General features: G+C 52.4%; 1 protein-coding gene across 1 annotated transcript in view; it reads left to right on the top strand.

The window, feature by feature from the left end:
* Positions 1-17,695, top strand: part of LOC119090117 (BMP-binding endothelial regulator protein) — a 48,619-nt gene that overhangs the window by 29,826 nt on the left and 1,098 nt on the right. The window contains exons 4-6 of the mRNA XM_037212911.1: positions 12,413-12,521; positions 16,200-16,335; positions 17,172-17,376. Coding sequence (XP_037068806.1) covers positions 12,413-12,521; positions 16,200-16,335; positions 17,172-17,376 — 450 coding nt within the window. The remainder of the gene's footprint in view (positions 1-12,412; positions 12,522-16,199; positions 16,336-17,171; positions 17,377-17,695) is intronic.

The following is a 17,695-nucleotide window of genomic DNA, read 5'->3' on the forward strand; positions in this document are numbered from 1 at the left end:
GTGCGGGGCCGCACCTGGCCAGCTGAGGTGAAGGAATGTTCCGAGCTGGGCCGAGCGCCCCACGGCAGGGGTACTGAAACGTGACACCCGAATACTTTATCGCGGGCTGATCGATTACACCGGCCGCGAGCAGTGTCAATCACATGTGTTGAGCAAGGAAAAAACTGCTCTATGACATGCCGACGGCGTGATGTGGCAGTTGACATTATATGGGGTCGTGCAACATGAGTGGTTATGCACACCATTGTTTGAAAAACGTCTCATGCCGATTTCTAATGAACGTCTTTGCATTGGTATATACAGTTCAGGCTTAAGTCAATCAAATTATCAAAATTTGCGCATTATACACACACACATGTATATATATATATATATATATATATATATATATATATATATATATATATACAAAGAGAGAGAATATATGTATGTATCTATATGCATACGTATGTGTATATAAACGTATCAATAAGTATAAATCGCTTATAAGAAATGACCGCAGGTGGGGACGCAGTCGACAATCGTTGACGGATCCATAGAAATGAATCAAGATACACATTAAGAAAAACGAAATTTGTTTTCTGTTTGTATATGTGCTTGGTACGCCTTTGACGCGTTGAATTTTATGTGGGGGGGGGGGGAAGGCAAGCCAAATATTGTGGGTATGCCCTGAACAGATGCCAAACTTCACCCATATGTCGGTACGCGTATGCATGCGCGCGACTGCATTATGCTGATACAAATCCAGAACAACATGCGCAGGTAGCATGTATCGCAGGGAGGTTAACCGCGAGGCACTAAATGGTTAGGCCTGGGCATATAGCTCGAGTGCAAGACACAAACTCCTGGTCGGTGGGGCGCAGCTAGTCCGCAAACCCTCTAGCCTTATCGCTGTTTCGGCGCGCGCTTCCACCGCTCCGTGGTTGCACTGTCGCACGCGATCTCGAGCCCCATAATTCGATACTTGTGCAGTCATGCAATACACGGTCTCATGTGGCATGATGCCACGGTCCCATGACTTCAGTGCATGACAGCGCAACGGTTTCATGCTCCTGCGTTCTTTGGTCCGTTTCGGGTTCATTCACTTGTTCATCCTTTATTGATCCGTTGCTGCGCTGTCCTCGGTGACCGTGACCCCGTAACGACATGGGTCGTGCTCACGATGGTCCCCGCGCCCTGATCCGAAGGCACACTGTCTCATGACACATAGTTTCACAATTCGACGATCCACGATTCAGAGGCTGCGACCCATCACACAGTCTCGTGCTCCGCTGTACCGCAGCGCGCGGTCCGAGGCGGCACTGACTCACTGTGCCGAGGTCCCGTCGGCGGCCGCGTGCCGAGGTCCCGTCGGCGGCCACCCGTGCCGAGGTCCCGTCGGCTGCCGCCCGTGCCGAGGTCCCGTCGGCGGCCGTCCGTGCCGAGGTCCCGTCGGCGGCCGTCCGTGTCGAGGTCCGGGTCGGGCTGGTCTCCTGTGGCCAGCTGCAGTCTCCGCAGGCGGAGGCGCGCTCTCCCCGCCGCCTCCTCTGCCGCCGCCGCGCCCGTGCACACCGCCGCGCCGCGATGCGCCCCATGACGCCCGCCGCCTGACTCCTGCCGGACACCGGCACGCGCCACGTCTGCCGCTCAGGCGTGACTGCTCTGAGGACTGGCACGGCCTGGGCGTCATGTTAGCGTCGCCCGATTCCTGGGGGAATGTCGAGCAGAGGGCATACATGCATACATGCGGACACGTTTTGCAGATTTTAAGGTCTTACGCAGCATCTTTGTGGCTTCACGAACGCTCGTCTTTAAGGTTAGGTGAAGCGCCTGGAGTGGAATTAAAGGCGAGCCGCAAAGGTGCAGCAGCGTCGGAGGATGCAGCAGACGAATGGTCGATTCGAACTGACAGACGCCCCAGTTAACAGTCAAACAGGACACATGAAGTCTGGATGCGTCGCGTGACAACAGAGCCGTTCCCGTCTAGTCTCGGGTTTTGACGGATTGATCGGTTCTGATCAAACTCTGACCTTTGTGGCCAGATGTGACCCTTTGAATGTTATCTGAATGAAGCCTCAATAACACATACTTCACGACTTTGGAAGGTCTTTTTTACATATTCCCTTCATTGATGTGATTTGTTTAGGCCTAACACAGCCATAGCGGCCAACACAATAACTTGTTTTCGCTGGTCTGACCTCGTATGACATAGTATAGGTCAAATGTGTCCGACTAGTAATTATCAGATGGAGTTCTCCAAGAACTACTCAGCGCCGTCTTCTGCATTGCCACAGCATGATTAGGTCTTGATATATGATTAGTAATTTCTATTAGGCTCATTCAATCATTTTGATCTGATCTGACTAGCCAAAGGTCACACTTCCCATCATTCAGGTGCACTTATCTGGTGCAGTCTGGCAATGGATTTCCAATGGGAATGGATGGCAATGGATTTCCGTTTTCCTCGTGACTCTAACTTACTTAGTGTTTGAGATCTTAGGGACATCTGAGGCCCCTTGCAGGACGAAGTCGAAAATATTTCGTAGGGCAAGGGTTAAACCACCTAGCAAAAGGATCTTGATCATGCCTTTTCTCGAAATGATGTGAACGAAAGAAACACATAGCAAAGTATATTGAATGTCTATGCTAAGAAAATGAGCTTCCCTGTCCGATTTCTTCAAGTGCTGAATAAGATCGTTTTTCAACTTGCTGTCCACGATGAAGCACTCCGGCACGAAACGTGTTGGATCGGCTCCGACCACGTCTTTATATATCTATATATCTATATATATATATATATATATATATATATATGTATATATATATATGCCATTCGCCAATGCAGACAGAGGTATCCCATTACTTGAGTTCAATAGGATTGTCGGTGTTTGTGATTCAATCTGATCTTCGGGCATCAGATGTTTGAGAATTTAATGTGAGAATGTTCTCTTGTAGTGTACTTGGAGTTTGACATTTTGACAGCTATTCACGACATTGTATTAAAGAAATGTTCCATTCGTTCCTCAAATATGCTTTTAAACTAGGCGGGCAATCCGTCTGTGCCCGGGGATCATAACTAGCAATCGCTTGTAGATTTCGGTAAGTACTTCCAATGCCGGTGTATTGTACAACTTACCTTTCTGCCTTCAAGGTACCTCTTTCATGCTGACGCCATCAACAAAGTCCTCGGCATTTTTCCGTCTTGCGATATGCATATTTATCCAAATTGCTATGCCCGATCCATGGATGTACCCGTTCAGTATGGATACCGGCGGGGTCGTCCAGTCCATGAAGTCCTCTAAGGGCACGACAACGTCGCAAAAGACGCGGGATATCGCTTGTCAAACTCCATGGAATGTCGGTCGACATACCCGTTGACATGTATCAAACGGGTCATGAACGGCAACGTCACCCCGCAAAAAATATTCATCCTCCGCATTTGATCGGAGGGATGTAAAAATCCTGAGAACTCCGCTACCGAAAACAAGCACGAGCACCCTCTGCGGCTGCCTCCGTTCAGCCAGGGCTGAACCTAAGACCGGACGAGGACTGATGGGATTGTGAGCAGCCATTGCCCTTGTCCATCTCAAATTGCCTCGCTTCGCTGCACTCTCTAGTTGACCTGCGACCAGAGTGTCGTTACACCCACCGTGCAGGGGCTCTGGCCGGCGCTCTCACGGTTGCGCCCGTGGTCCCGACGGCTGTGACGGACAAACCGTTCCGCTGATTGGTCGGCGCCGGGGATGGGGCGCGCCCCGGGCGGCCGTGCGGCCCCGGCCGCCCGCCGCCGCCGGCGCTGGTTAGCTGCGGCGACAGCGCGGACGACAGGGGACAGATCGCTGCCGTGGGAACGTGCCATTAGTGGGCCGACGGCGGCCGCGCTGCGGCGGCCCGAGGCCAGGGTCGGCCGGTGTCGCGGGAACGGCGTTCGGTGTCCGCGCCGGCCCGGCCCGGCTCCCAGACTCCGCCTACGCCGCGGCGGGCGCCGGCGCGTGCGGTCGGCGATCGGTCGGCGCACTTGCCGCGTCACTGCCGCCGTCGTCGGTGTCAGACATCACCTCTGCGGCATCTTTCGGGCTCCATGATCGCGGTTGTCACGTTACTCATCCGCGCAAGTAGCTGCTTCGGTCATGAGCGTGTCAGCGTCTTGTGACGATTGTCGCCGTTATGGGATCAGTGAATAATTGTCAATTTCCAAGTTGGAACTGGCACGTTAAAGTATGTAATAGAATATCGGAGACGTTTTCTCCGGTTCCATTCCTCCCCGCTTACCCACCGGTTGCGTGTGATTGATCGACTTCCACTGATTGGGTGCAAAGTCGGCTTTGCTTCATCACAATCGATTGAAATCGGGATTGTAGGCTTTCGGCGAAGGAGATGCATAGTTTCTGCAGGTGAATACAATCAGCTCATTCCCTTCTGCATGCCGCGCCATGACTGAGACATCCCTTCAAATAAATTACAGCCGTCGTGTCTGTACTCCGGAGCCAAACTTCATTAATCATATCTCCATTGTCAATCTGCCTCGGTCGGCTGGCATCGGCGGTTTTTGCGCTCGCCGGCAGGCCGTGATGTCACTTATGTTCCGCCTGTTTTGACTGATGGTGGCACACAGCTGAACGGCCCTCTACGCCCCGAGAAGTGATCGGAATAGTGATTGGTGCATCACCTGTTGGCAGCCGGCCATTCGTATTCGGAGCGGCCAGCGGCCTGCCAGACTGCGCGGCCCCGGCTTCATAGATCATGAGCAGCGGGCGAGGCCGAGCCCCCCGCCAGCCCAGCGGCGGCACGCCCGCCGGCGCTGGAGCTCTCGGCCCGTCTGGGGCACTCTGGAACTCACAGCCGGTCCAGGGCACTCTGGAACTCAAAGCCGGTCCGGGGCACTCTGGAACTCGCAGCCGGTCCAGGGCACTCTGGAACTCATAGCCCGTCCGGGGCACTCTGGAACTCACAGCCGGTTCAGGGCACTCTGGAACTCGCAGCCGGTTCAGGGCACTCTGGAACTCGCGGCCGGTCCAGGGCACTCTGGAACTCACAGCCCGTCTGGGGCACTCTGAAACTCACGGCCCGTCAGGGGCACTCTGGAACTCACAGCCGGTCCGGGGCACTCTTGAACTTGCAGCCCATCCGGGGCACTCTGGAACTCACAGCCGGTCCAGTGTACTCTGGAATTCGCGGCCGGTCCAGGTCGCTCTGGAACTCACAGCCGGTCCAGGGCACTCTGGAACTCGCAGCGGGACCCGGACACTTTGAAACGCACGGCGGGTCACGGGCACTCACGCTCAGGGTTCCAGTAACTGCGGAACTTACAGCACGTCCTGTTCACTGAAGAGGCATGCAGCACCACCTCTGGTCGGTGTTCGAATGCTGGGCTCTCGAAAGTTCTCGGAAATTATAACAATTGACAGGACTTCTGTATCTTGTGACCTTCCAAAACAAAAGGGACGGCGTTAAAACTTGCCGTGCCTGCGTGATGCGGACACTTGTGAGGGTTGTGAAAGGCTGGTGGCACTTGGCCGTTATTCAGCAGATGTGTCGGCAAGTGTGGATTTGGTTCATGGTCAATCCCCACGCGCTGAACTGCGCATTTTCCTTTGATTTCTCGCCGGTAAAGGGGAATTATTCGATCACGGTTCTCATCCATAAATAGTAATTTGGTCTGAAAGGTCACTGGTCGACCTGAAGGGGTCAAATAGAGAGCGGCTGAATTCTTCAGATGCCAAACTAACCATGGGTTTTTGATTGCTGCCTCTGAAGCATTGACTGGCAGAAGATGACGAGGGCTTCACACTCACCGCGCCAGCGGCGCAAATAAAAGTTCTGCCACCACCGATCAAGCTCAGAATCTTCAAAGACTACACGAAATTCCCGGAGGCCGCGGTCCCGCTGGGGAACTACTCAGACGTCATTTCAAAAGCGTCGACATCGAGCAAGCCGTCGTCCCCTCTGCATGAAAGCCCGACGAAATTTAGCTGGCAGCGGTCCACAGCCTTATGCTCCATTGCTTGCCTGCCGTGTGCGGCGCCGTCGCGACCCCTGCTCGCAGGTGGGGGTTCGGCCTCCGTCGCCGTCGCCCGCCGGCGCGGCGGGCTCGCGCGCGCGGCACCGCGTCAGAAGTCGGCGCGGACGCGGCCGCTTGGCGCAGTCGGCGGTCCTAGTGCGGGCGGCAGACTCAACAGACGGGTCGGCGGCCGGTGCCCTGAGGCGCCACCGCGGTTCGCCGGCAAACACAGGCGGCCATGTAATGAAGCTCGCCAGATGTGTTGAACAGGCCCAGTAAATAGAGAGGCCCGCATCACGGCAGCCGCTGTAAACTGGACTCCAGGTGTGCGGAGCGGCAAGAGACTGAAAGAAAGAGGGAGAGGGGGAAAGAGGGAGAGGGAGAGGGAGAGAAGGTAGAGGGGGAGGGAGAGGGAAAGAGAAAGAAAGAGGGTTGGGGGAAGAGGGAAAGGGGGTGGAGGGAGAGGGAGAGGGAGAGGAAAAGGGAGAGAGAGAGGGACAGAGCGAGGGAGAGGGAGAGGGGGAGAGACAGATGGAGAGAGAGAGAGAGAGAGAGAGAGAGAGAGAGAGAGAGAGAGAGAGAGAGAGAGAGAGAGAGAGAGAGGGAGAGAGAGGGAGCGGTGAATAGTGTGGTCTTGCCATTGTGATTTTGTAGACTGTGGTTTTGACGCAGACAAGTGATGCCCCTGAACTTTTGGGGATAATGTTGGGTGTAACTGACCAGCATTTTCGCTCCCAGCTTGTGATCGCCAGTTAATCAAATATGTGTGTGCTCAGTTTTGTTATATATCTCTAGTATTAGAAAATAGCATGTGCATCACGTGTAATGTAATGACGCAACATAATAAGTGAACACAGCGAATGGTTTTCCCCAAGATTGTGCTCTGGTTTTCCTTCTGCCTTAAAACTGCATAGCACCTTGGTCATCTGTTGGTGCTTGGTAATGTATCAATAATCATTTAATAGTGTTGGCTGTGCGGGTTAACGATGGTGGCAACAATAATGGCAAACATTTGAAACCACCCTTTTTATTTGCGTCATCACCGCTCGCTGCAAACAGCTATAAATGCATCACAAAGGTTTTGACGCTCCAACTGCGGAGAGAAGACTAAAAAGAGAAAGGCAGCAAAAGCGTCCGCCTAATATCTGCACCATGTCACAATTGCGTCACAAAGGCAGTTACGATCTAACTTACAGATAAAACAAACCCAGCGTGCGCCACCAATAGATTGGTGGGCAGTTTCGAACGCAAACTAAACATCGTTAAACTTACACAAAGGTGCAGTATGGCATTCATGAATAACAGTGTAACTCTAACTCTGCCTGAACTTATATCTCACCGGGTGAGGAACATGCTGCCTGACAGTACATGCCGGCTGGGCTATCACTATGAAAATGCATAGCATGGTGTCCGTACCTATGCAAATGAGGCAATGGTCAGCATACCCTCGTCTTCGCATGTATCCGATTGCACAATAATGCAAATTTGTATGGCTTGCGCTACATTTATGTGACGCCTGTTTTCAACACAGGTATGCATTTCGTAAGGTGAGATGCGCCGGCCGGCCGATACTCGCAGAGCTTTGTGCAGCATAGATAGATTAGACAAATAATGCAAACGTCATGTCATGTAAAACCGGTTCTTGCTCCAGCGTCAGTACTCAAATGGCTTGACCTGACACGCTCGGCGTTACCACCGCGGCAAAAGCAATGCAGGAAAACGGCTACCAGCCGGCTTTTCCAGGCCACCCGACATTTTTTATCCAGCCAGTGCAATCAATGCCGGCCAATTTGGCGCGGCGACGGCGCGTCCGCGGTCGAGTTGAGAACCACTCTCGGGGAGGTCATAGGCGTCGCGGCCCCGCGAGAGCCAGAATTCCCGTGCAAGGCCCACCGCGTGCCAGCCAAGGACAGCTGCCAGCATGCAGTGTGCAGCCGCATAAAGGCAGGCCAGTGCACCCGGCCTCTAGCAACAGTGGCTCGGCCTCTCCGCCACGCCTCCCCGGGTCGGCTCGCCTGCGAGGGAGATTTCTCCCGGAGGAGCCGGCCGGGTCAATGCTTGTTTTGTTGCCGCCAACCGGGCGCTCGCTGTGGGTCAAATGTAGGATTGTGATGTTATGTTGTGATCCAGAGGCCGAACGGCCTGGGTCCCGCGGAGCCCCGTCGACCTCGGCCAGGGTCGGCAGCGGCGGTAGCGGTCCGCACACAGGCGGACACGCCGACGGTGAGGTCACGTGACCGGACGACAGCAGGCTGGTGGGCACCACGTGGACATCGCCGTCACGAAATTCGGCCACGCCGTGGGTTCGTTTCAACGAGCTACGAACGGTCAAAGTCTAAGTCGGAGACCGTAATCAGACATGGTCCCAGATCACGAAAACATATCCCAGCAGCGAATGCGAAAATGTTGGGTTCCGCGTGCGGAGACAAGTTTTACGTAAAAACATTTCTGAATTGTTTTCTACAGTCGTAGAACTGTGACACAGCTTCGCCGAAGTATCTTTTCGGAACATGGGGGTTTTCACGGTTTTGCCGAAATCTTTTTCGGCATGTATTTTCCGTGGCACCTTTCCTGACAATTTCTCTGACATTTCCGTAAATGTTCTACTTCCGAGGCATCGTTCATGACGTTGGATGCATTCTCCAACGCATGAAGGATCCTTGAGATGTTGGGTCACTCAGTGGTGTTGTCAAATTATCCTTTAGGATAAGGGCCGCCTTCTCACTGTTGAGAGGCACCCTGCGTGATATGGGATCGTTGCTTGGGATCCAGGAACGTTGCCCGGTCATACACGCTGCAGCGGATGATTGTGTGACCGCGAAGGTCATGGTGGCTTCGGTCCGGCACCAGGGACTCGAGCGCTGGCAGTTTTGCGAAGGCATGCCGGCGCAGTACGTCTGGCACACGTCAATGGAGAGGCTCGGGCGGCTGACAGCAGCTTCCTGGAAGTATTTTTGCACCGCTGCGGCTCGGATACCCTCAATGGCCTGACTAGCACAACTGGCCTAAAATTGACGCGATCGAGGGTGTTAAGTTCAGTTCATGCATTTGCGACCCATGCCCCGTGTCGGTGTCTTCATCTCTGGTTCGTTGTTTGGATTTTACTTGCGCAGCATGTAACTTTGACTCGACCTACACAGTAACGACGTGTTAGTCTTTGTGCTTTCGATTAAAGGATGCATCAGCAGGATATCATGGTCAGGTTAAGCATAAGATAGGATATGAGAGTTGCTAACTGCCACGATGCAGGCGATGTCAAAGCTAGACATCTCAACTAAACATTCTTGGAAACCGATACCAATGGGCTTCATCAATGCTTTGGAAAAACCATCTCATGCGTATTTAACGGGCTGGGTCCGCTGCTGTAACATTCGCACAGTAGCTCCCGGGTAACTTTCAGGCAATGTTGCCTAACAACAACGTAAATTTTCTGGCTGATTTCTGTCAGGATTGCCAGTTTTAATCGAAACACCGATGCATTCGCGATAATTCTTTATCCTCGCAGTTGTGGCTAATTTTCCCGAGAACGCAAATATTTATGATAGGTATTGGCAAAAATAAACGGGACCGAACGCTTGTGTGACTTTCATGACACCATATCTCACGGTTTATACTACGGCGTCCTGTACTCGAGATGGCATTTGAAGAAGGTGACATTGGCCGTTCTCTGGTCGATTTCAAGCGCACCCAATGGCGGATAGGATAAATACCCGATTGTGAATTGCAGCTGTTGCATTGCTTACACTGTGCATTCGATCTCACACCTTTGTCTGCTTTGGTCGTTGGTACGTAACACGAATCCTAAAAGACACACTACAGCGGTTGCGCTCATGGTTTTGGCACATTGCCGCGTCTTCGGCTGACAGAGCGACCCACACTTCTACGGGGGCTGTAGGACAAAAAAGTCAAACGACAATAAGTCGAAGAACAAAAAGTATAATGGCAACAGGTCAAACGACAAGAAGTCACGCCGGATGAAATTCGGGTGCGGGAATTCAAAGGCAAAACGCAATAGGACAGAAAGCCAAATGACAAAGAATCAAATGACAAAAGTCAAAGACTCAAAAAGTAAAAGGGAATGGAAGTCAAATGGATAAAAACAGAACAACCTATCAATAAGATAAACGGTTGTTCTGCCCAGAAGCCCTAGGCTTGCATAGGGTCCACAAACACAATAAGAGCCGATGGTCAGCTGCTCACCAAAGGGGGGGGGGGCGGTCAAGGGAAGTAAAGCTCTTCCTGGGAGGGGAAGCTCTCGCCCCCTTCCTGCTGCTGTCAGGCCGAGAGTCCTGACTCTGTTGTCCTTTAAAATTATTGGCTGTGAACGTGTTGTCCGATCACTCTGCGCCAGTGCGATGCTTCTTTTCATACCAGGTCAGCAGCGTTCTTTTGATGCGCCGCCGATTCGTCGGGATTTGGACCCCCTTTGAATTGTGTTGTTGTTTCCTAAAAACGATTTGAAGATTGCACCCTTTCAGCCGTATCCGATGGCTTAGGTGGATCGAGAGAATTAGTGAAATTACAATGGTCCAAGGAAGACCTGCTTGTTTAAACTGTTTGCAGGCGAACTATACTAGTCTATACGGCACAACATTTGAGGTTGAGCCTTCTGTGCTGAAAGCTCAGTGAAGCTTTGGCACGTGCCTGCATAAATGTTAGCTTGAAGAGAGCTTGGCCAAGCCGACCCACCCAAACGTAAAGCTTGTTTACAGTTTAAGCGAGACCTTGTAGACTGTGCTCTCGCCCGTGTGGTCTGTGCTCTCGCCCGTGTGGACTGTGCTCTCGCCCGTGTGGTCTGTGCTCTCGCCCTTTGTGGACCGTGCTCTCGCCCTTGCGGACTGTACTCTCGCTCGCAGCAGCCTTTGCAATAAGCCCTAGACCTTTATCTGCAATTCTTACGTTGACTGACTCGTGGTTCGGCTGGTTTTAACCCATCTGTGCGCAGTATCTATGCGTTTTAAATGAAAGTAATGCCAGCAGTTTCTATGTGTTTGGATCACTAGCAACAGCAACAAATGCTAATTGACTTCCACTGCAAGCTGATCTGGTTCGTGCAGTACAACGAGAAGTGCTTGCATCAAAAGGATTAGCGTTGCAACCTGGTTGCATCAGCATGACAGCTGTGACATTGGTAGCTAGTCGACAAGTCAAAGTCGAAAGAACAGGTGGTTGATATGCGGAAGAGATTGGGGGGATGCCACCCTCATACTTCTCAGTAATCGTTATCGAGCGTTATTTAAAATCGCCGTTCTATCCGGAGCGCTTTGGCATACACAATATGTTTACATTTTCTATTATATTTCACATTGCGAGCTCGCCTTCTTTTCTAAATTTCGCTTTCTGCTACGTTAATTCAACTTGTACGTATGCGCCTGTCAACACTGCAACGAACAGTTAACCCGGGCATGATGCAATACATTGTCGTCCGTTGTTTATCAAATCTGATCTTTACAAATGTTTAGGCACGTTTGCATAAATGTTTACGACATCTGAGTCACGGCCACGGGTTAGGATTCTCGCGTCGCGGAATATTTGCGACGTTGAGTTTAGCCCAATGCTGTTCACATCTTTGAAGCCTTACTGTTGTGATAATATGGTATTCCTCCGATGTAGCGAACATCCAGATATCACACCTTATAACTGAAGTGCGCCTTGTTATTTTAATGGTGTCAGCAAGGTACCTCTATGCATCTTCGAGCACCGCGCTTACCATACTTGACTGACTTCGTAGCTCGCATCTCCTGCTCACCGGCGGGTGGCGAACCAAACCTGAAATGGCGCCGAAGTGGAATTTCACTTCGCGTCATGCATGCACGTTTCACTGATTACTTTCCACGTGCCGTTCGCCAGATGGTTTGCAGAAGACCTGTTTTGCTGGCACGGGTCAGTGCATGCCACGAGGATGTAACCTTTTGGGTGTTGACGTAAGTGGCGTCGGTCCGAATGCGCCCAACGGTTCTCATCTCTTTCCGCGTGCTTTGCCACCGCGACCTGTGGCACGGACCGAGTTCTGACGTCAGCCGTGACCTCGCACCTCGATCAGCGGCCTGCTCATAACCCCTGACCCGGCACTGTTCCCCACGGGCCAATGTGGGTCTCCGGCGCCGGATATCCTGGAGTTCGCGTGGGTAACATCGCATTCTAAAACACTCGTTTCAGCTTGATAGCGACATTTACGGATTGCACGCGGCTGGGTTCGGTGGCAGGCCGGTTAACCTACGATTTTGTTTGTAATCTCATCATTCGACGTGACTTGAGACTTCAGTCTCCTAGAATGATTGTGAAACTGAGCACAGTGCCACTGGACACTTTGACCGCCGTCTTGGAAAAGACCTGTGGTCCAAACAGCTCTCTGTTCGATCAGGATGTTGGGTGACGGGCGCGAGCACCTGTCGTGACCTCTGACCTCCAAACCGTGCATATTTGCTGCAGGGTGGTCTGGTGACCTGCGATCGGGAGCACTGCCCCATGACCGAGACGTGTCATCTGGTCATGCTGGGACAGAAGATCAAGCCTGACTCCTGCTGCGAACGCTGTAAAGGCAAGTAGGGCCGTTAAGGCAATCACGTTTCTCTGGGGCCAGAGATATTATGTTTGGCTTACATGTGTCAAATCCCGCATTGCTTTATGATCCATGTTTGCATCAATGTGAGCTGCCTCACACATTTCACTGAAGATAACCTTGCCATATAGTGGTTTGCCTTCGTTTGGTTGAGTTTAAAAGGCATGTCAGGCGGGCTCCATAAAAGGGCATAATTTTCCAACGCCATTAGGTTTCAGCCGTAAATCAAGAGCTGCTCACGGAAATTGTATTTTACGGCTGATACGGGGTGATTAAGAAATATTCGTAAATGCCTGGCTTATCTAGAGCATTTTACCTGACTCAAGCATTTTGTCAGGCGCCACTGCTCATGAACGCGAACTGAGACGAATGTGTTTAGTTCACGTCAATATTGCTTAGATTGCACTTGCATTCAGAATAAACAATTAAGGACGGGCCTGACCCTGTTTGTGTATCTACGAGGTGCAGTTGCATGTTTATGTCAGTCATTGAATGAAAAAATGCAACACCAGTAAAACACAGCAAGCGGAATTTACAACGGTATGAATGAAATACAATTGAGAAGGTGAATAAGCATCTTGATTAAGCCCTCCTTATCACTCATGTTAAGGAGATGCCAGTGATATTCAACCTTAAGTCAGACTTGGGTTTCATTCTCTGTGGCTTCTGCACCTCTCTGTCCTCTACCAAGAAAGCGCCATCTCCTCCACCCCACGTTCGCCGTCATCTTCCCGCCCCTCGGTCACGCGGGAAGACTCCAGGGAATCCCGCGTCTTGCGCGTCGCAGCTTCCTCGGTACACCGGATGCCACCAATCGGTGCGCCGCATTCCGGACTAGCTGCTCTGTCGGCCACTCTGCAGGTCGGAACAGAGCGTGGCGAGCCGCGTCCGCGGCCCGGCCCGGGTCACCACAGGTCAGCGGAGGTCACCAGGGGTTCGCGGAGGCCTGATACCTGTCCGCCACTTTACGCTGGCTCGCTAATTGCGGTGCAGGATCTCGGGGACGACCAGACCGTCCGGCGACGGCCCGTGAGGGTGCCGCGGCCGGCCGGCCGACGTTGACCCCGTGACCCGGCGGGCTGGCCTTGCCATTACCGACGGCGGCGGACGCCACAGGAATGGCCGCGATCGGCGCCGCTGCCGCGCCTCGAGTAACGAGCAGCCCCGCCGGGCGCTGGCCGCTGCCGGCCGCCGGCCGCATATAGCTGTCAGCACAGCTGTCTAACGACTTCCGCAACATCTTACTTTTCAATCTTGCGAATTTATGTATGGTTTAATTACTCTAAACGACCTGTTTCTGTCGGATGTTTGAGCACTAATGCTAATTTTTATAATTTGCTTGTAATGAGCACAAAAGGTTACATTTCCGGTTGGAAATGCATTCATTCGGAATTTATGGCAACAGTACGAGATTTACTGGTTTCATTCAACTAGCATATATTTTTGTTACGGGTGCCAGCGCTCGAATTCCAGCTGGCCCCATACCTTCGGAGTGCAATGTGGCCAGAAGGCGCCGGTCCGTCCGGAAAAATCACCACGTGGACATAGGCATGTCCGAGAGCTACTAAGGCAACAACAATGGCAAGGAAATCAACGGGCACCCGCCTGCACCTTTGCATTTCACCTCAGTTATGAGATCGTATTCAGCCAGGAGATAATATGCCGGTTTGTCGAAGCATACGTAGCGGAAAACTCTCGCGTTACGTAACACCAAGAGGCCTCGATTTTGCTGCATCATGGGGCAGTCCTCAACTGCATGGTGAGAATGGGGCTGAGGACAAATCCAGAGTTCATCCATGCAGCGTCCCCGTGACCAGCGCCTGTAACAGGGGTGTCCCACCTTTGGGGCATGTGTCAAGAACATTTTCCGGTGAAGCCTAAGAATTATTTACGTGTAATGATAGCACCAGACAGAGCCAGTACAGCACCACTCAGATGTAATGGGGGTGCAAACTTTAACTATTTTCGAGTTCCAGCTTTCGCTGTGAACGCTTTGAAACAGTATCACATTTCTTCCTTTCTTGGGAGCCCCAGAGCGTATCCCGAGTTAGCGACAACTGCAGCTGTCGCGGTCGTCATCGTCATGAAATCACCGTCGTCATGACGATGGCGGAGTCTCATAGGGGTCGTTATCAGCTGTTCCGGGTTTGAGATATCGCTTTTGATCCGTGTATCTTCCCATTGCTGGCCTGCGGACTTGCGCGTTACTTCAGGCCATGTGATAGCCCCCACCAAAGCCCAAGTGCGCTTTGAAAAGGGTCACTGCGTAAAACGCCAAGGGGGGGGGGGGGAATCAAAGCCACGGTGTAGCGTTTCGTTGAATTCGCGGGATAATAGCCCCAGGTGCATATTTTTCAAAGAAGGGTTTGCATCTCACAGAGCGTACGCGTTGGAAAAACAACGCAAAATAAATATATGACTTTCATAGTTGTAGGCGTGGAGTTCAGCAAGATTTCTTCCGCAGGAGCGGATGCTTCGAATCGAAATTCTGGGACATTCGAACAGATTTCGAGAAAACTGGCATTACCGATTAAATCGGACCCAGGGCCACGTGCAACTCGCTATGCAGGTGGGCACGTTGTCGCACCCCCAACGATATCGTGCAGGGCATAAAACGGTTCCTGAATCCTCTCATTGACAGGGAGCTCATCTCCTTGCGACAGGTGGCGAAATCCCTACATATTTCTTTCTGCACCGCGCATATCATGCCTGTGATCTCCCAGCGCAAGATCATTGAGCAGAGCAACAGCCTGACTGCAACTACAGACGCTGGGTCGCACTGGGGTGTTTCTATTCAAAAGACGCCAGTCTATCTCGTTGGGCACCCACAGTTCCTAGCGTGTTATTGAAACATCGCAATCCGGTGACTTATAACGTGCTGAAACGCTTCTCGCGAAGCGGCGTAAAATGTTTTAGATCAAGCAGGGCTTATGACAAAATATAATAGCCAAACCAACATGGTAGCTGTTTCGGGATGGCACGCTATCATTCGCTATAATTGTTCTTCAGTTCACTATTCTGCCGCGAATTTTCGCCTGTCGTACATAAAGTTGGATGAAAATGTGCACGTGGTCTTCACTTATTTCCAAAACCCGCCCCTGAATGTTCGGGGCCGCAGACCCAGTCGATGGACAAGCTAGGCGCAACCATGGCACTTGTTGACATTTGCATGATATCTAGAAATGGGCTTAACACTCCTGGAGCATTCTGCCAATCTGCTTTCCAGAATGCACCACCAGAACTATACAGGTAGCAGCATTCATGTCTAGACATAACATATTGCCGTTATGTCACACACGATGCATTAGTTTGATCGGCTGTGCTTCCACCCTCTATTTTAATCGTACTTGCCACCATTGGAAGGGAATCAGGAATCATTGCAATTGCGATCACAGTGCATGTTGTATGAGGGATTGAGATCAGATTACAGTCCTTAAAAAACGATCTCTGCCAATCATCAGATGCAAAGAAGTTGTCATATTTTTGCTCCTTTTTTGTCATAATATGTCACGGTTTTGAAGTCACCGGCCGGAGGGGCCAGTATCCGCGTCTTTTCACCGGCAGTTGCATCAGAAACTTTTCGTTCAAGGTGAGTGTTCAACACTGATCCACCCTTGAGCGTAGGATAGTTCTGTGACGGTTGTCTCTTGTGTGCAGGATGTCAGACGGCGGATGGCTCCTACAAGGAGGGAGACGAGTGGAGAGACCCGGCAGAGCCCTGTCTTGTCAGTCACTGCTTCAGCGGAGTCATCACGCGCTCCAAGGTCAAGGTCAGCAGAGCGCACTGTCAGACGTGGGAGCGGGGTCGCAGCAGCTATGTGGGAGCGGAGCGCAGTGTCAAACACCGGGGCGTTGCATCTTTGACAGGGGGAGGGGAGGGGAGTATCAGTCAACCAACCAAATCCGTTCCAAAAAATAATGTTTGTCACTGTCTTTAGCCCACTCATCTTTTTTGTAAAACTACACCCCTTTTTCTCTCTCTCTTTCGCTTATTTCTGTAATCTCCTCGCTTATCATCGGCGTACAGGACATCTCCAAGGACAATTAATCATCCGATGACTGCTCACATGATGGCCTGTACAAAATCGAGCGAGTTACAATGGACTGCAGTGCGGATTAGTGGCATATGTACTTCCTTTGTATGTTTTGCTGTTCATGGAATGCTTCAGTGCCAACGGTGCCTTCATAACAGGGCAGCGGGTAGTGATAGCCGTCCAGTCTTTTGATAATTTGCTATATAGTTATTTGGCAGGGCCTGTGGTGTCTGTGCCGTCTAGTCTTTTGATAATTTGATATATAGATATTCGGCAGGGGCCTGTGGTGTCTGCTGCGTCTTTGTCTGGGGACGCAAAAGGCTGCCTCAATCTCTGCCACATTTTGCTGTTCAGCACGGTCTCTTTTGTAGCCAAAAACGGTATACTTAGCCACGACTTCCCCCAAACACGCTTCCCGCATTCTGAACCACAAGTGCATGAACGAACAACTGCATCCCCACTAGCAGCGTCCAGCAAAGAACGGCACGCTGTCACGCTAGCCACTTCACTTCATGCACCGCCCGGTCTGTTCTTTGAGCCGTTCACCCTCGCGTGACACGCCGTGCCACGCTGACCCGTCTCGTTTCTCCCGCAGTGTCCACAAGCACACCCCCTGCAGCCACCCGCTACCCGCCGGCGCCCGGGCAGTGCTGCCCGCGCTGCCGGACTGCCAGCTGTCCGGGGCAGTGGCCGGGGCGGGTCGGAACGTGACGTTGCCGGACGACCCGTGCGTGGCCTGCCGCTGCGGCAAAGACGGCACGCAGAGCTGCACGCGCCGCGGTCTGCCCCGCGCCTCTCCTGTCCGGCCTCGAAAACAGTGCGCCACCCGGGCAGTGCTGCTTACCGCTGCAAAGGTACGGCTTGTGCTTACAGCCAGAGGATAGCCTGCTCCAGCGGAGGCCGTGGGCCGTGCGCACTGCACCGTCGAGGGAGGCACTGCACCGTCGAGCGGAGGCACTGCACACTGGGCCGTGCGCACTGCACCGTCGAGGGAGGCACTGCACCGTCGAGCGGAGGCACTGCACACTGGGCCGTGCGCACTGCACCGTCGAGCGGAGGCACTGCACACTGGGCCGTGCGCACCGCACCGTCGAGCGGAGGCACTGCACACTGGGCCGT

The sequence above is a fragment of the Pollicipes pollicipes genome, unplaced genomic scaffold (genome assembly GCF_011947565.3).
Source record: "Pollicipes pollicipes isolate AB1234 unplaced genomic scaffold, Ppol_2.1 Scaffold_3087;HRSCAF=3621_pilon_pilon_pilon, whole genome shotgun sequence".
In the NCBI taxonomy this organism is placed as follows: domain Eukaryota; kingdom Metazoa; phylum Arthropoda; class Thecostraca; order Pollicipedomorpha; family Pollicipedidae; genus Pollicipes; species Pollicipes pollicipes.